The 19,008-nt window shown below is 43.3% G+C and overlaps 1 protein-coding gene across 1 annotated transcript in view; it reads right to left on the bottom strand.

Moving 5' to 3' along the window:
• Positions 1-505: 505 nt before the first annotated feature.
• The window catches only part of C6H10orf90 (chromosome 6 C10orf90 homolog), a 56,586-nt gene continuing 38,083 nt past the window's right edge, over positions 506-19,008 (bottom strand). Inside the window, exons 4-9 of the mRNA XM_056495396.1 lie at positions 12,742-13,014; positions 10,669-10,898; positions 9,481-9,676; positions 2,733-2,796; positions 1,564-1,663; positions 506-1,411 (exon numbers count right to left, since the gene is read on the bottom strand). Coding sequence (XP_056351371.1) covers positions 1,373-1,411; positions 1,564-1,663; positions 2,733-2,796; positions 9,481-9,676; positions 10,669-10,898; positions 12,742-13,014 — 902 coding nt within the window. The 3' untranslated portion in view covers positions 506-1,372. The remainder of the gene's footprint in view (positions 1,412-1,563; positions 1,664-2,732; positions 2,797-9,480; positions 9,677-10,668; positions 10,899-12,741; positions 13,015-19,008) is intronic.

Here is a 19,008-nt window from a genome sequence, read left to right on the forward strand (position 1 = left end):
TCCCTGCCCTACCTTCCACATCCTCTGCCAATGGGTTGAATTATTGATGAGTTCTTGGGGAAATCTATCTGGAATGCAATATATTTGTTCTTCTCTGAGAGCAAAAATTAACATCATTATTCCTACGTTAACTGGGAAGCTGCAACACAGAAAGGCAAAAGAATCCAACAGAAACAGAGCACAAAATATCCCCAGGTCCCTGTGTCCAGCACAGGTCACCAGCTGGAGGTTATCCCAGTGGCTCACAAACATCCCTCTTCCAAAAAATCCTGACCTTACATCTCAGGCTGGAATAGGAAAACAAAGCAGAACTATCAAAGGCCAAATTCCAGCCTCATTCAAACCCCTACTCAAACTTTGTGCAGCAAAATTTAACACTTGCAGTGATTTTTAGGGGCAGTATTTTTTTTTTTCCCATGGGATTTGTGGGTACAAAGGCACAGCTTCTCAGGCCATTTCAATAATTGTTTTATATTTACCAGCACCAAATAAAAACACAGAGCTTGGATCAATATTATCCTCATACTTTATTCCATAAATAAACTCCATTGCCTTGTGAGCTGCTTGTTTTTACTTCCAACATGTACAAATAAAGATTTAAATATTTTTTTGGAGGAAACATGACAGCTGGTTTGAGTTCTGCAAGTTTTGATGCAAACATCCTTCTTGGCACCACTCCCTCCTCTGCCATTTCTAGAAACACTTTGTGCTCACAGAAGTGGAGTAGAACTTATGTTACAATGAAAAACGTGAAAAAGTGTTATAAACAAATACTTAAATATTGGATTTTAGTGGGAGAGCTTGCTAGGGAGTTTCACTCTATGAACAGGAATGGAGTTCTTCAGAAAGCTGAAATATTGGTCCCTTTTGGAATGTTAAGCATTAATGTGAAACTGCTGCTGCTCTGATGATGTGGTAATGCTATTTCAACTGGTTCCTAAACATAACAAATAACAGTTTTCTTCAAGGATTTAACTCACAGGAAATCAATTAATAAAATACTTCAGAGAAATAAGTTTTCCACATCTTATAAACACTGGGCTATTGCTACAGAGAAGTGTACTTTTTAAAAAAAGATTAAGAAAAATAATACCCCTATAATTCAGTATTTGCATTAAAAAAATGTTAAAATTATTTCCTGTGGGTAAACTGACCAAAAGGTGATGCTCTGGAACAGCTGTGCTCCCTTCTAGGCTGTTTTTGATTACTTGAAAGTTGCCTTAAAATTTCGATTGAAACATAAATGATCTTTCTTTATAAAAAGATAAGAAAAATACCTCCAGGTAATTGAGATAACAGTTAATTTTATGGCTTATCCAGCAGTCAAAGGCATTCAAGATCCAATTAGGATGATGGGCAAGAGGCTCCTTTGTCACTCTGTGTTTCTGTGAAGGAGCTGGTCCAGTAATTGCTAGGAAAAAAAAATGCAGAAGTGCTTAAAATCCTGTTAAAATCCATGAGGTGATAAAAATCTTTAGTGATACAGGAGGTGAGGTGGAGTTGGCATCCCAGACTTTAAATTTACTGGCCCCATTTGCTGCAGAAATGAGAGGGAATCCTCACCTTTTTAAACATCTCCACACGCAGCCTGTTACTCTGGATGATGATCCTCTTCTGCTTCTCTTCTTGTTTCTTTTTCACCTCAGGTAAATTGTCATAAATCCTGTCAGGAATTCACAAAGCAAAGGTCATGTCATCCCTGGGGCTCACAAATGATTAGATTTTCTTGTAGGGAATGTTTGTCTTCCGTGCAACACTTGTCATGGGCATCTCTGAGTACTTGAATTTGATTTATGGCACAGGAATGATAAATTACTAACAGTCATGGTTTGATACAAGATCTGCCTGGTTTCAAATCCTGTTGAAAATTCTGGTTTTGGAATAAAAAAAAAAAAAAGTAAAGAAAGAGATGGGATCAGGTGATTTCAATGCAGTAGCTTCTAATGAGCTCAGTGAAGTTGGTTTCAATTTCCAGCAACAAAATTCAAAGCAGAACCTGGGCTGTACACTTTTTTTTTTATTGATGCCACACAATTAATATAAAATAATAATTTTCAAATAATTTTCTAAAGTATAAGAAAACCATCATTATAAGTCTGCAAACTGTTGACATTTTTTCACTGTCATTAGGAAATAATCATTTTTACCAAGGAGAACACAATCTTTCCATTCTAATAATAACAGGAGCTGCCATTAAAAAGTGACTTCTGTTCTTTTCCCATTAAAATCAGTGATAAAACTCCCAGAATTTGGAAGAGAAAGTCCAAGTGCTGGTTTTGCATGAGCACAAAGCCTGTTTACTTCTGGGTTCTCCTCATGATATTTTGCAATTCCAGGTTGCTGAAGCAGCCTGTCTTGGCTGGGGATTGTGTTTTGGAGAAGAGGAATGGGGACATCTGAAAGCAGGGATGAATTCCACACAGGATTTTGCAGCTTCCTTTGCATGAAATGCAGAGTTAAAGATCAGACACCACAATCCTCATAATTTGCTGTCATTCCCACCCTCTGTGCCATAATCAGGGGGGAAAAAAATCCAAAGTGACCTCACTGCTTTCCATTTTTGGGTGTTCAACAGGAGGGAGCTGCTGAGGATTTGGTTTTCTTGCCATGGGTGCCCCATGCTGTCTGACCCTGCTGGAAAAGGGGGGTTCAAAGGGCAGGGCTGCCCAAATCTAAGATGGTACAGCAGGAAAAACATCCATGGACAGACTCTAAAACAGTGGAATTTGTACCTTTTAGATCTCATGTGCATCTCCTTCTCGGGAATGACTCTTTCCTTTGGTTTGAAGAGGTTGTCTGCCAAAGAGAAAATAAAGTTACTGCTGGAGGGATCTGACTCTGCTGAAATCTCACATCATACTCCATGGAGCCACAATTTGCCATTCCTGGTTAAATTTTGAAGGCTTAAGGCCAGATCCAAATCTCCAAATCTCTCCAAATCTTCCTCACAGGTTCCTGCAGGCAGTTGCACCCTGGCTGCCTCTCCAGTGTGTCAGGAACCTGCCCTGGTACAGTCATTTCTGATTCAATTTACACCTGGTTTGGAGGGCTGGGGATAATTATGTGAGCTTTGGGAGGAGGAAAATCACATTACTCCTTCCTGATCAGGTATGAAGAGATCTGTGATAATTCCAATCAGCATTTCCCTGGATACAGGAAAATAATTTCTGATCTGAGCAGGTAGTGGTTCTCAGGAATAGGTGATTTTAACACCTTCCCTGCAAAAATGGGTCCTGAATGGGAAAGGACGACATTTGTACAAGGTGGGAAGCCAGGAAATAAATGAGATTATTCTATCTGTAAAATCTATTTGTCTGTATTTATGTATCTCTACTGTTTATCATGTAAAATCCATGGAATCACAGAATGGTTTGGGTTGGAAGGGACCATAAAGCTCATCCCATTCCAGCCCTGCCATGGCAGGGACACCTCCCACTGTCCCAGGTTGCCCTAAATCCATCCAACCAACCATCCAACAACCCCAGTGTCCCACTTGGGCACTGCCAGGGATCCAGGGGCAGCCACAGCAAATCTGGGAATTCCATCCCAGCCCCTTCTCATCCTCCCAGGGAACAATTCCTGCCCAAAATCCCATCCATCCCTGCCCTCTGCAGTGGCAGCCATTCCCTGTGTCCTGTCCCTCCATCCCTTGTCCCCAGTCCCTCTCCAGCTCTCCTGGAGCCCCTTTAGACCCTGGAAGGGCTCTGAGCTCTCTGGATCCTCCTCCAGGCTGAACAATCCCAAGTCTCTCAGCCATTCCTCACAGCAGAGATGTTCCATCCTCCCAGTCCAGAATCAAAGGGAGTCTGCAGCAGTTTCAGTCTGACCTGCTGCAGTTTCCAAAGCTCAGACTGGGAAAGGAGAGAGGCTCTGGAGCCTCCTCTGCCTCAGGAGTGACTCTCTCCCCCTCAGCAGTTGTCTTCACTTAATCATCCTCGTTAAATCTTCAGTACACACAAGCCCATGCTCGATTTGCAAGGAAAACATCATTTGTCTTTTATTTATTAGTGTTCTAGCACTCGTTTGCATGTTGATTCACTTAAAAGGAATAAACACTTGGATGCTACTGCTGTCCAAATAACTCTGCAAGTGCAGGGAGCAGATTGTCTGTGACCCAGGCACACCTTCCACTGTCCCAGGCTGCTCTAAGCTCTGTCCAGCCTGGCTCTGAACCCCTCCAGGGATGGGGCATGATGCCACATGAACATTCCAGACCTTTGTGTGCAGTCACCAGAACAGGAAAAACCCATCAGGGATTTGCAGCCCCACTTCTAATTCATATACAGCATGATAGACTAATCTGTAATTTTCCTACAAGTCCCTAGGACAGGCTGGCCTCTGTTTTCAATTTCTGGGAAGCACCACAGACACTGGGAGCTGTGCAGGTGCTGTTACTCCAAAATAATCCTCTCCTGCTGGCACAGAAGGGCATCAGACCCATCACTGCTCTGGAACAAGATATGTGGCCATGCAGGGCTTTGAAGGGATGGATTCAAAAGAGACTCTGGGGAAAATCCTCTAAGAAAATAATAAATCCACCTCAGTTATAAAAATGTCCTTTGTGAAGCAGCGTGGAGCCTCGAGGTTAATTCTCATGGCCAAACATCCCTCCCAGCTTGCTATTTACCAGGAAAAAAAAATCACATGCAAACATCAAGGCTAATCCTTGATGGATTGTAGGATGAGGATTCAAAAGTTAAATGAGAAATAAATAATAAAATTGGTAGGAATGAGAGAATAAAAGTTGTGCACATTCTCGACACTGAGAAGAAAGCACATTTCAAAGGGGAAGAGCAGAAACACCCAGAGCTGGAATAACCTGCCCAGCCCATCTGGAGACCTGAATTAAAGCTCCTTCTAACAAGCAAAGAGCAGATGGGCCATGAGGTAGACAATTCCCCAAGCTGAGAGGCTTCTAAATCTTGTTTTATTACAATTATCACAATTTTTTAAAATTATCACAATTTTTATCACTGTTCCTTATCAAAGCTCCTTATCAGATTTTGTAGATTGAATAACTATTGGAGACAAATGTTGTGAGTGAGGGAAAAGAAAGGATTTCAGAGCAGCCCCTCAGCATCACCAGGGATGCACCACATTAAATAAAGGTTTAGGCAGAGAGGACTGAGTCACTGGTGTTTTATTCACACCTTGTGGAACTCCTGAGCTCCTGCCATTTACAAGTGGTCTCACATCTCCACTAAAGCAAGCTGCTAATGAATGCAAATGGGTCGTCCTTGTAATATATTTTAATTAATGCTAAACTGCACCTCCAAGAGGATGAGTAACTCTCCTGCTTGGGAAGTCAGTAAATATTTAGACAGAGAACAGATAAAATGATTGTGTTGGAACCAGCCCCTGACTTCCCATTTAGCACTAAATCACTGGAGCACTTAAAAGAGAAAAACAGTGGCAAAATTTATCAAAATATACATAATATAGATTCATTTTCTTCTAACACGAATGTGAATTCTCAGAGTTTGGTAGGAGCTAAAATGTGCTTTTGAGGATGTGTGGAAAGCAAAGCACTGCTGATGGTGGATCTCTAATTTAGCTGCTCCTTTACTGAACTGAAAAAATAATTCACCAAAAAACCCATTTGCCCAGAGAAATCCTAGGATACTGAACATTTTTTCAAACCCTGGGGTTTTTTTAAATCAACAGTTCCTTAAAAAATAAATTAGCCTTGAATCTAAGATAGATGTGGAGGTGATGTTCAGGTCTCCCCTACTACTGAGACTTCTGACCCTCCTCAATATTTCAGTCTTTATGGAAAACATTTCTAGTATCTCTAAAAAGCTGTAAAGTTGAAAGGTTTATTAAAACATTTTCATATTAGAATAATTTTGGGGACGTTGCTGAAGATTTCAGTCCTCTCTATCCAAATTATACTTAAATATTCATGGTTTTATCCAGAAAAAGAAAAAAATTAGCATCTCACCTGGCCTTCCTAAATCTTTCTAATATCATTAGAGCATATAATCCTAAAAAACTTTTTTTTTTTTCCCAAAAGAATGGCAGCTTTTGAAGAAGGTGTGGCAGAGTTAATGTTAATATAATAATATCTTCAAAATAGGTCATTCTTCTTTCTAATTCATTACCTGACTGCAGCTTAGACTTGTTTCAGGGCTGCCAGCCAAAAAGAATGGGTGGGACTATTAAAGTATTAAAAAGGAGCTGGGAAATGACCCAAATGACCACAAGAATACACCTGAGTGGCTGCAGGATTACTGTAAATTCTCTGATTGCCACCTTCTCCTCTCTCAGTCCAAATAAAAAACTTTATTGGACTTTATAAAAAAGCTGGAGAACCCCACCCTGGAAAACCCAAACAAAGTGCAATCCTCACCCCCAGGCTCCTGCAGTTCCAAAGAAACTTTTGGGGAAGACCCCAGGACTGAGGGGATATAAATTATTTCCAAGATACCACTAAAAATTGAGGATTTGATGCAAATCCACGGTGGGGTTGAAGAGTAACCTTCAACTTCTATGGCCAATTCCAAAGAACAGCCACCCCCTCAAAGGGCAGGAAAAGGGAAGGTGGGAAAAAACCCCAACGTGCCCCAGAAATTGTGCTAAACCTCCCAAAGTGCCTGTGCACACCAAGATCACAGGGCTGTTCATTATGCAGATTTAAAGGCCCATAAACAGCTGGTAGTCCTGTCACTGCAGTAATTACATGACGGTTTTGGAGATTTAAATGCAGTTATTTGAACATTGTTTCTATTCAGCTCGTCACAGTGGGATCTCTAATTTGTTCGACACAGTCAACAGCAGAGTTGTCTATCTTGGACTAATTAGCACTCTCAAACTTTAGCAGTACCCATTACCCAGCACAAGGGCTGCCTGAGAGTTGCAGGTTCTGTGCCTTCAAAGAGCTCTGGTGATGATAACATCTCGTGCAGGATAAACATTTTCCTTTTCCTGAGATGACTTTCAGCGTTCTGTAAAACCCTGCTCGTGAAGGACAATTAAAAACTGGCAAACAACTCGGGGTTTTGAGGATGGGAAGGTAAATGGGAGCTGCACAGATGCTGGTATTTATATGGAAATGATGCTGAATGCCAATTATTTCTTTCTCTTACAAGAAATGGAAGTTGTAACAACACTGTCAAAACACGGGGAAACCCTGCTAGTCAATAATTCCACGTTATCAATAAAGATGTTTTAGGCTGATAGAATAATCACTCTGCAGGTCTTTGTTCTGGGTGTAAATCATTTTACTGGAATAAAACTTGCAAGACGAGAGAGAAGCACATGTACTGAACTTATTTCAGAGAGAGAAAATGCAGCAAACTCCTCTAAACACTTTGGGCTGCAGTTCAGTCCCCATTTCCACCTGGATAAAAGCAGGCACACACCTCTCCCCTTCCTGGGCCACCCTCCTCTGTGGACACACGGGGAGCTGGGCAGGTGTCTTGGGTTTCCATACAGGATGTGGCCTGCATGAAATGTGAATTCTGTCCCCATCTGTTAAACCAGGTGGGACAGTGACCCTGATCTCTGTGGGAGATATCTCCTGTTAATGGGCCATCTTTAAACCAGCTGGGTAATCATCTTTATCTTTCCCACAGCCCATCCTCCCTCCAGGAGATATCTCCTGTTAATGGCCAGTGAGTCCCAGGGCATGACTGATAAAATTCCATCATCCCACTGGGAGATGCTCCAGCCAGGGGAGGAGCCAAGCCTTTCCTACCCAGATAAAAACTGAGATTTTGGACACCAAGGCACCTTCTTTCCACTGGATTCCAGAGGAAAACCAGACCTTTCCACATCATCCCTGGAGCTTCAGAGGAAACTGCACCTTCTCCAGGAGCACTGCTCCAGCTGAACCACATCTGCCCCTGCAGGAGGATGCAGCCACCATTGAATGGGACTGTGCCAACACCCTGACTGACTGACGGGTGTCAGCTTGGATTCTGACTCTGGCAGGGGTTGGGATTGTTCTTTGTAATACTGTATTTCTACTTTAACTTTCCTATAAAGAATTGTAATTCCTAATTTCCATATCTTTGTCTGAGATCTTGGATTTCCTGTATTAACTCCAGCCCTGCTTCAATTACACAAATGTGACACTTCTGCCATTATAAAAATATTAAGGTCTCACAAACAGAAAGCCACACATGGCTACACGAAGGCAGATGAGTTACAGAAACCAAAGATTCTCTCTAGACAAATTTACCTTTAATGACCAACCACTAAAAGATGGAAATAGTCATTAACTTCAATAATTAATGAATATATTTCAATATTATGATTTTATTACTCATTAAACAAGCATAAAGATTAAAATTTCATTATAATTTAAGGAGAAATAGGTTTAGCCTTTCATATTTTGTTTCATTAATTATTTGCAGAATGGTTTGGGGGATTTTCAAAGATGATCAGACTGAAGTGGGAGATTTTTGCCACTTCCTCTAAGATAAATGACAATTCATGGTCTGCTGCACTGAGAGATTGGATTCCAGGTAAATTAGCTTGGATAATGGAAATGGTGAATTAATTCTATTGAGTCTTTAAGACAGAATTCATGCTTTGTGCTCTGTTTCTTTATGTTTATTTAGCTCTCACTATAAAATCCCTGATGTAGGACAGACCACTGGAAGCTGGAATTCTCCAGGAATCTCCAAGAGCCCTGCAATGGGGCTGCACCCACCCTCATTCCCCAGGGAGCCAAAAACCTGTTTGTGTTTCCCAGGAATCAAATACTCCCTTTCCTGCATCCTTCAGGTGTCTTTGTTAGTTTGTTTAATCCTTCCAATTAATTTACTTTTCAGTAGAATAATGTATCTTCGAGCAGCCACAGATTTAAAACCAAGATGTAAAGAGGAACGCCAATCAATCAAATAAATCTTTGTTCTTTAGTCACTGAATTAATTAACATCCAGATGGCAATTAAAAAATAAATAAAAAAAGAAAAGAAAAAGAAAAGCAATTTGTTTAACATCTTGAGATTAGATAACATTTGCAGAGGTGCAGTATGGGCAGTGAGGGAGGGAAGGGTTTCACTCACTGGGGTTGAGGTGTTTGCCATGACCTGACCAGCTTCAATTGGAAAATCACAGTCTGCAGGCCTTGATTTAGCAGGGCTGGGCAGAGCAGGGCTCTCTCAGCTCTGGGATTTCTGACAAAAGTGGCAAATCCACACCTGGAGCTGGGGCTCCTATCCCAAATCCTGCCTCCCTACTGTCACCTCTGTCCCCAAACTGATCATCCTGTGAGCTGGGAGGGGATGAAATGTCATTTATTGCCATCACCCCCACAACCAGCAGCAAGTGCACTGTGCTGAAGATCACAACTGCACGTGACAGTGACAAAATGTCCCCAAGGAGCTCTGTCCCAGAATCTCCTCATCCCACTACCCATCTTTGAGCTGCTGGCAGCTCCTGCCACGAGCATCTGAACCAGAACAGCAGCTTCTTCCCAAATTCCAGCTGGAAACTGGGATTTCCCAGGCAGCCAGGGGCTGGTCACACTCACCACTGAGAGGGTCAGGGATGGTGAACTGCTTCTTCCTGCGGGCAGAGGACGTGGAGAGCTTGCGGGGCAGCGCGCGGGGGGTGCCTGGAGCAGCCTCCCTCTGCTGAGCCCTCCTGAGCTGCACCATCAGCTGCAGCCTCTTCTGCCTCTTCTGCGAGCGGGAGATGAACTGGGGGTTGTGGAGCTCCAGGGCTTCCTAAGGAAACACAGCAGCTGCACTCTCACAGAACCCAGAGGAAGGAAAAGCTGTGATGGGCGTCGGGCTGAGCTCAGTAAGGGATAGTAAAGGGATGGAAATCAGTTTGGGTTTGGGTTGGAAAGGAACTTTAAAGCTCATCCCTTCCCCTGCCATGGCAGGGACACCTTGCACCATCCCAGGTGCTCCAGCCTGGCCTTGGGCACTGCCAGGGATCCAGGGGATCCACAGCAAATCTGGGAATTCCATCCCAGCCCTTCCCACCCTCCCAGGGAACAATTCCTTCCCCAAATCCCATTTACCCTGCTCTCTGGCAATGGGAAGCCATTCCCCCTTGTCCTGTCAAGTTTATACATGTCTATGTCTCAAATTACATATTTTTACATCCAAATCCAAGTTCTTGATGTTTTGCCTGCTTCCTTTTCTCACCCCATCACCGAAGCAACTCGTCACTGACAGTTCACAAACTTTCCTGTTTATTTAGATTGTCAGACTCTCCATGGCTGATCCAGAAGGAAAACACTTCCCAGTCAAAGGCTGCTTCAACATTTAGGAATGTTTTAGGACAGAGGAAAGGAGCAGAGATGGGTCTGCAATATGTGCTGGAGGGAAGGGCAGGAAAGTCCATCTGCTGCTGGAGCCTGGTACCAACCTGGGCTGTGTGCACACCTACAGCTGGTGCTGCAAGTGCCAGGCACCTGGGAACTGGGAATTTGTAAATTCCCAAACTCTTAACAAGTTCCCCCACAGGAAGAGCAGCTGCAGCTCAAAAGGGGGAGCCTGGACAGCCAGACAACCAAGCAAGTTCTGGCAGTGGATACAAACTGCCAAAACTTCACTGGAAAGGGAAAAATCAAGGAATGTGAACTTCTGCCCTTAACAAGTTCCCAGGAAGCAAACACCATCCATGGGGGAGAAGGGGAGAAAAAGGAGGGGAGAAAAAGAAATAAGCAGGAAAAAAGGGGAAAAGGAAAAAAAAAGTGCTGCTTTACCCGCAGTGTCCGTGGGGCTGCTGGAGTTTTCCCTGGCTGGGAGCTGAACTGTGGCCAGGTCACAGCTGGAGAGCAGGGCCTGGGCAGGGTCCCCCTGGGCAGGGTCCCCCTGGGCAGTGACACCCTGGACAGTGTCACCCTGGACAGTGCCACCCTCCTGGCTCGCTCCCTCTCCTCCTGAGCCTCCAGCTCCTTCGTTCTGTCCCTCCAACCAGGGAATCCACAATCGCCTGGGAGAGGTTTAAAAGTTCATTAGGAGTGCATGGCTAATTTTTTATTGGGTTCTCCTCCTCATTAGACAGGGAGGGCAGTTCCTGCAATAAGAAAGCCAGGCTGTTGTTAACAGGCCTCATTAGGCAGCAGAGATCAGGTCTGCTCCTCGCTGCCCTGTGACACCCAGAGTGTCTCACATCACCCACACCTCCCTGGAAGGAAACCTCAATTAAAGCTCAGACACTCGGCTCTCTTTGCTGGTGCCTCCCAAAATTTGTGCCATGGAAAGCCAGGGGTACCTTGCTGTGACCTGCAGTTGGAGCTCAATCCAATTTATTGCAGAAAATACCAGATTGTTGTGGGCTTTAACCACAAATCATTCCCTTCTCACCACACTGAGTCTTTCATCATCACCACTGTTGTTTTTTTATTCCTTTGTTTTTAATCCAGTTTGCTTTCTGTCATTCCTATAGATCTGTTAGCCAGTGGAAAGACTCCATTAAAAAAATAATCAACAAAAGGTTATTGTGCATTATAGGGCATTATTATGAAGTTGTCAATTCACATTGAGAAGAAGAGAGTATTTTCTACACTTATAATGAAGTTTTAATGCTCACTGACTGATACTCCCTGCACAAATCAGGACCAAAAGAAGCTGTGTGCTCAAAAATCAGATTCTCATTCAGGGGACAGAACAAATCCAAAATAACAAAGGAACTTCAGAAAGGCTCCATATGAACTATTTGAAAAGTCACACTGGAGTGCTCCTTCCTTGCCAAATAATTTGATTTCTAGAACTAAATATCTGGGAATAAAGCCCGTTACTGTTTTATTTCAATTTTTGGTTACAATAAACTTAAAATATTTTCCTCTTTATGACATATTGTACATATTATATTGTACTTAAAAAACATATTAAAAAGATCTGTGTTGGGTACATTTGCCTTATAAAAGCCTGAATTGTATTTCCTCCCTAACACTGTTCTCACCAACATTTTGGAATAAACCTTGAAACCTGTGAACATGAAATGAAATTCCTCCCTAAGCCAGGTTTACAGAGGTGTGGATTAAGTTGGGCTTTGCCAGATCTCAGTGGATGCTTCACTTTTGTAAAACAAAGTCACTTCCAGTTAGGGGAATGCCATGATTGAACTTCAGGCACTGAAAACAGCATTTAGGCTTCTAAATGTGTGACATTCAGTAGCTTTATGCTCAATGGTGACAAATTTTGCCTACCTGCTTACAAAAAAATTCTCTTCAGCAAAAAAGGTTCTGTGACCATTACAACATTTTTAAAGGAATGAGCTTCTCACAAACATATTGATTCTAAACCTAAATTAATCTCAGTTGCCTTCTGCAAAAAATACCTGGTGCATGAAGACAGCTGCTGGTGTCATCTGCATTTTAGCTGTGAGAATAAATGTTGGAAGTAAGACATCCCAGACACTGCTGAACCCAAAGAAATTATGTTTTACACGCTGAAATCTTGTTAATAATCACAGTTCAGGTGGCTGTGTCAAAAAAAAGAAAAGATTGAAGGAGTGAGAGAAAGGTATCAGAGCAAGGTTGTAAAAATAACCTCACTATTTGCTTTGCAATTTCAATGCTTTTTCAAGATTTTCTTGGGAATCTAAGCCTATCTTGGTCATTTTAATCTTGTTTTCTATTAACCATAGCAATGTATACAGTCAGATCAGCTGATTGATCTCTCACCAGATGACTCACGCTCAGCACTTAAAGCTGGACAAAAATGGCCTGACTTTCCATTATTTCACTTTTTCTTTTTTTTTTCTTTGAGACTGATCTCATCTTATTATTGAAACCATATTCCTGACAACCACAGTAGGATTTGTACCTTACTTTTTAGGAGCTGCTGTTGCCCACGAACATTTTCTTCCCGGAGGATTCTCGATGACGCCTTTGTGCTGCACACCCTGCTGGAGACAGACATTTCTGGTTTCAGGACACCCTGTGCTTGGATCTCTTTGGAGCTGGAGGTGTCTTTGGAGGGATCTGCCCTGCTGGATGAGCCATCAGTAGCAGCAGCAATGGTTTCTCTGGGGGCTGGGTCTGGAGGGGAGCCAGGGGCTGTTGTGCTGCTCCTTTTCCTGCTTCCCAACAGCATTGGTGTTCCTGAGAAAAACAGAAAATCACAGATCCTATAACATGGGAATTTTTTTTTTTTTCTCAGCCCTCTAATCCATTTAATTTTTATTGGCATGGCAGGATCCTGAAGTTGTAGGGGCTGAGCAATGCCCTACTCATCACTAACTCTCATGGCAAAGTGCTGCACAAGTTGGACCTTTTGGGGGCTGGTTCCTGCTGTGACTGTGCACAGAGCCAAAATGGGGCACTGGAAAATCTGGGGGTGGGAGATGCTTCTGAGGCAACCACTGCACTGGAGAGGGGTTAAAACCCTGATCCCAAAACTTGTTAGACCTTGGTTTTCATCACAGCCACCACTGAATCCATAACAATTATTTTGGTGAGGTTGAAGCAATTTCAAATCCTAAAATCCTGGAAAACACTTCCAATTGAAATGTATCATAAAGATCTTCCATTCCCACCCCTGCCATGGTGCTCCAAGCCCAATGTCCAGCCTGGCCTTGGGCACTGCCAGGGATCCAGGGGCAGCCACAGCAAATCTGGGCACCTGTGCCAGGACCTGCCCTCCCTCCCAGGGAACAATTCCTGCCCAAAATCCCATCCATCCCTGCCCTGTGGCAGTGGGAGCCATTCCCTGTGTCCTGTCACTCCAAACCTTTGTAAAGATTCCTTCATCTTTCTTGCTGTCTTTTTTAAAATCAGATTTAACACAATTATTTCTCTGCTGACTCTTTCCCATGTCTTGGTTGAGGACAGAGTGAAGATTAGAAGTGTTTTTCTCCTTTGAGCCAATTCCTGACAAAGGGTGAGATGGCACTGCAGGGATTTAAAGCATTTGTGGATGTGGCACTTGGGGACATGGGTCAGTGATGGGCTTGGCAGTGCTGGGGTGATGGTTGGACTCCATTATTGTGAAGGGTTTTCCAACCTAAATGATTCTGTGCTTGACACTTCCTTATCTCAAAGTCACTCACTAAAATCAGATCCTGCCATGTGGGAAGTTTTCAGCTCACTTTCCCAATCCTTAATCCACTCACAATAGATGAAAAATATTCTTTTCCACAGAATTATGATCTCCTATGTATTTCAGTGACCTGGCTGGCTCATGTCTGTTTTTGACCATCCAGTGTTTCTGAGGAAATCAGAGGCATTAAGAAACAGCATTTACTGTTTTTCCCTTTCCCTGTAGATCAGAGCTTGGAGCAGAGAATCACAGAATTGTTTAGGTTGGCAAAGCCCTCTGAGATCACAGACTCCAACCAAAACATCTCGAGCTCCTTTCTATAACTGCCCATACAGTGAGGAGGAGTCAGCTCCTCAGGGATCCTCTCGTGAGGGATCCCTGGAGATCAGCACAAACCAAAAAAACAAACCTCGTTTTTAATTAAATCCATTGAGATGAGCTCCATCCAGATTTCACAGCCTTACAGAAAATCTGGTCAAAGCAAGGAGGTGCACACAGAGCTCCCAGGCCTGGGGTAGCAGTCAAGCTCTCCTGCTCTCTGACAGAACTTACTTTTCTCTGTGCTTTTCATACACTGCAAATATTTCCCTTATCTTTTGTCACAACCAAGCTCTTTTCTCAGATGGAAATAGTTTTGATGCAGATGCTCTCAAGAAACTGGCCAGACTCAATTCTGTGCATCCCCCCAGAGCTCTCATGCCTATCCAGGGACCTGTTCCTTCATTCCCTGGCCAATCCCATTCCTGAATTCACACAAAAATGCCTTATGGCACAGAGAGGGGGAAAAACACTGTGACAGATTAATGGGGTCATGGACTCAAAGGGTGGCTGTGGGAGGAGGCAGGAACAAGCAGTGGGGTGGGAGGAGATGAAGAAAGCAGCAGGTAGCACTGAGTAACTGCAGAGCAGCAGGGGAGGAAGTCCTTTCACTCAGGCAGCCAAGAAATCAAATGGATAGAGGGGGAAAAAAAAGGAGGGGAGCTAAGGCACAGGAAGAACCTGAATGGAAAACAGATTATCTCATTAAATCACCTTTTAAATTAAAATAGTTTACTGGCCAGCAGTAAACAGAGAGGAGAAGAAAGAGGAAAGGAAGAAAGAGTTTCTGCTCATCCATGGCAGCATCACAGTGGGAGATAATTTGCCTTCATATCAAGAAATGGTCTGTGCAGCAAATGTGTGTTGTGAAGCCAAACAGCTCCACTGACAAATTGCTCAAGCCAATGCTGTGTCCCCAGGAGGGTCCATTTGCTGCTGCTGGGCTCCCCAAAATCAGCAGGAATCATCAGAGGGGTCAAATGGGCTGTAAGGGAGAAGAGTAAAACAGTGGAGAGAGTGAGGGAAGGAGGAGGCTCCAAGCACTTCTCTGACTCAGGATATTGATCTGAACACAAGAAGGAAGAGCTGCCTGGAGTATTCACACTCCATTTACTCCTAACTACCAGACTAGCTCTCCATGGATATTGGCTTCCAAGTGTAAGTACAGCAACCTTCAAGAATGGACAATTAAGCTCCAGGAAATTTCTTACACCTTGTGCAAATTTGGGAAAACCTTCCCTTCTCTCTGCTCCGCTTCCCTGCTCAAAGAAATGCCACCAGTGGCATCCTGGGGGATCCCCATGGAGATGTGGATAAAAAAAACAAAGCTAAGAATGGGGCCCAAACTTTGAAAAAGGGGATGGATGCTTCTTGGCATTTTTATGATAAAAGGTTGCCTTGAGAAAGAATTTAAAAAACCCCACGATTCCTGATGAAATTCAGGAATAAAATCAACACTTCCTTCCTTCATGAAAAGTGTCTTCCTTGTGGGTCTGGTTCTAATATTCTAACTAAATTTTAATTTTATTAGATTCACAGTATGGTGGGGATTTTTTTTTTTGGTGGTAGTTAATTAAGGCAATAAAAAAAGGTGAGTCTTGTTCTTGTCTAATACTGAAGGCAATCAGAATAATAACAGGGTCAATTTGCTAAATTCTTTCTTCCAGGTCCCTCTTGAATTAACCTTTCCCTTCCAAGGGTGCACCCAGGTGCAGCCAATCCCTGGGAAAACAGAGCAAAGCAAACCAGACAGGGGCTCCAAAAATCAACTCCCTCATCCTCAAAGCAGCTCTCAGTTACTTTAGCAAATGCAGATGCAAATGACATTTAGGAATGAAAAAAAAAAAAAAAAAAAAATTACAAGGCAAAGGTACTTAAAGGTAAGATCACAGCATTTCACTCTGTACACCCTGGACCCGTTTTTAATATTCTGTGTGGGGAATTAGGACTGTTACTCTCATTAAGACTATCTGGAATTGTATATCTAAATCCCTCCACCAACCCAACTTGAAATATATATGCCCCACTGAGAATAGCCAGAATTGCAACTGGATGACCAGAAATAGATGTTTTTTCTATTATCCCAGCTGAGGAAAGGCTTTAAAACTAATGAACAAAGACATGCAAGTGTAATGCTTTGGGAGATATGGGAGAGCAAAACTCAAAGAAACAGAAAGCAGAATGACTCCATTAATAAAATTCAGCCAGTATAGATTGTAGTTGTAAAAGTTCAGCTGCTCATAGAAGCAAATTTAAGGAACAAAGTCATAATTACATCTGGAGAAGAGTCATTTTTTTGCCCTGTGCAAGAAAGATGACAACAGCTCAATTTTAAAATAATGACTTAGTGAAAACCGTATGATATTGGAGGAGTTAAAAATATTCTGTAAAACCAAGGGTAGGTTTTCAAAAGTTCCTTTAAAATAAAAAAAATAAAAAAAAATAAAAAAAGAATCCTTGATCTTGGAGTAAAATAAGTATATTGTTTTACTGTAAAGTATCTTTTTCCATTTCCCCCTCTCCCTTCAGGGGGTTTTGCTAATGGGAAGTGACCCTGCATTACAGCAGGTTAAACTTGCCTTTCCTTGAGACACACACAATCCAGGCAAACATCCCCTCTTCCATTGTTACTGCTTCTTTTTTTTTTTCTTTCCCATTTCACTTTACAGCAGGATAATTCAGCTTTTCATCCTTGCATATAACACTCTTCCCAGTGTTCCAGTGCGGATTTTTGATGATTTGTGACAAAGTGCTTCTTTGAAACTGGCCAAAGTTCATTTCAGCAGAGGCAGGGCTGCAAATCCTCCCTGGCCACCAAGTCAGGGAGGGGAGGGGACACTCTGGGTTGTGTCCCTAATGAGATCAGACACCAGCACTGGAGGCAGCTTTACATCCCAGACCAGTGCTGGGAGTTGTTTTAATTTCATAACAGCCCCACATCCTGAGCTGAGCTCTCCCAGACTGGGAGAGGAGCAGGAATTAACATCCCTTAAATGTAAGGAACTTCTGCCTCCTTCAGGATTCAGGCCCAGTTGTAGAGCCCCCCAGAACCCCAAGCCAGGCTCCAGCCTCTGTGTGACAGACACTGATGGCTCAGCCCTGATCATGAATCAGGGGCTGCACAGCTGAGCCACGTAATCTCAGATGTGAGCAAGCAGAGCACATCATCTCAGCAGCCTGGTAACCCCAGGATGGGAACACTGGGGCCATGGCAGCATTATTAGTCATGCCAGGCTTTGTCAAGGCATGCAAGGGAGGATGGAGGATTTATTTTTCAGATGGCTGCTGAGGAAAAGACATCACTTGTAATCAGTCAAGGAGCTGCACTTGGCCAAGGGTGCCACGAAATTCCCATTTTGAATAAAATCCCTGCTGACCAGCAGTGGGACTCGTGTGCAAACTGCCTGGTGATGCTTCTCAGATGACTCATCTGCAAGAGGCAGCATCAGCTGCTGCTCAGCATTACATCCATGGAAACACCTGAGCTCCTGGCAATGCAGCTCTGTGCAAAATGGGACCTTTAACAAGGTCTTGATCCACCTTCCAAAAAACGCCTGGGGCTGGATCCTGAGAAACAGGGCTGGGTCCTGTCCTCAGCTCCATTCCCAGAATTGTCAAATCCAAAGTCAAGGTAACTTTGCTGGCTTGGAGAGGCTCAGCCAGCCCATTCCTCCAGTGAATGTGACACTGCACCTGCATTAATGCTTCTTCAAACAGCCCTGCCTGGTGGGGATAAAGCTTAATTATCTCAGCTATATCAATAACACCTCAAGCTAAGCGTCCAGATTAAAAAAGTATCTCTAACAAAAAAAGCTTCTCTTTTTCCTAGCTACTTCTTTTGGTTTTGGGTTTGGTTTTTTTTATATTTTTAAACCATGTTGACAGCCTGTGGCCACATTTCTCAGAAAGAAGAGACTTTCTTTTGGCAAAAGCTAATATTTGACTGTAGAAAGTTGCAATCATTTAAAACAGAAAGTGTACCTAAGAGCTGTTAGGCTTCAAACCTATAATCAGTTCTAAGTAGGAAAAGCTCCTTAATGTCAAGAAACAGCTTGTTTACTGAAGGCTTTGGGCAAAATTACTGTAGTGCCTTCAGAGCAAACAATCCCAAACCCAGCTAATCACCAGCTCCTAACAATCAGCCTCTCTGTGCTGAAGACCAATTTATTTTCCCAAAGCACTTTGCAAATAGTTAATTGAACTTTTCCCTTGGTGTTAAAAGGGAACACCACTCACTCCAGAGTGAATGGGAGCCACCCAGTCTGGCTGCCATTGGGGTGGGAGAAGGGTTTGCAGTGGCTGCAGCAGCAAAATCCTGCAATTTGACAGCCTCCAGTTCAGGCTGGGCAGCAGGAAAAATGTCTGTGCTGACAGAAAGGAACAGGCTTGCCAGGTGGAGCCAGCACCCCTGTGCTGAGTGCTCCAAAAGGAGCAGAGGTGGCACTTGGTGATGGGGTTTAGTTGAACAGTGGGGTTGGACTTGGTGGTCTTGGAGGATTTTTTTCCAACCTTATCGATCCTGTGAGTCTGTGAGAAGGAAATGTTCCTGCCTGGCACCTGCAGGACATCACTGTACACTTGGGGTCATGGGAGGGTAAAATTGCAGCAGAATATTTCAGTGGGCAGCTGCTACCCTGCTTGCACCAGTGAGCTCCCAGTGTCCAGCTGCTCCTCCACAGTGTTTGTGTATTTTACCAACATTTTTCCCTCCTATGAGCTGGGATAGGATGAAAAGAAAG

The sequence above is a fragment of the Oenanthe melanoleuca genome, chromosome 6, assembly GCF_029582105.1.
Source record: "Oenanthe melanoleuca isolate GR-GAL-2019-014 chromosome 6, OMel1.0, whole genome shotgun sequence".
Taxonomy (NCBI): domain Eukaryota; kingdom Metazoa; phylum Chordata; class Aves; order Passeriformes; family Muscicapidae; genus Oenanthe; species Oenanthe melanoleuca.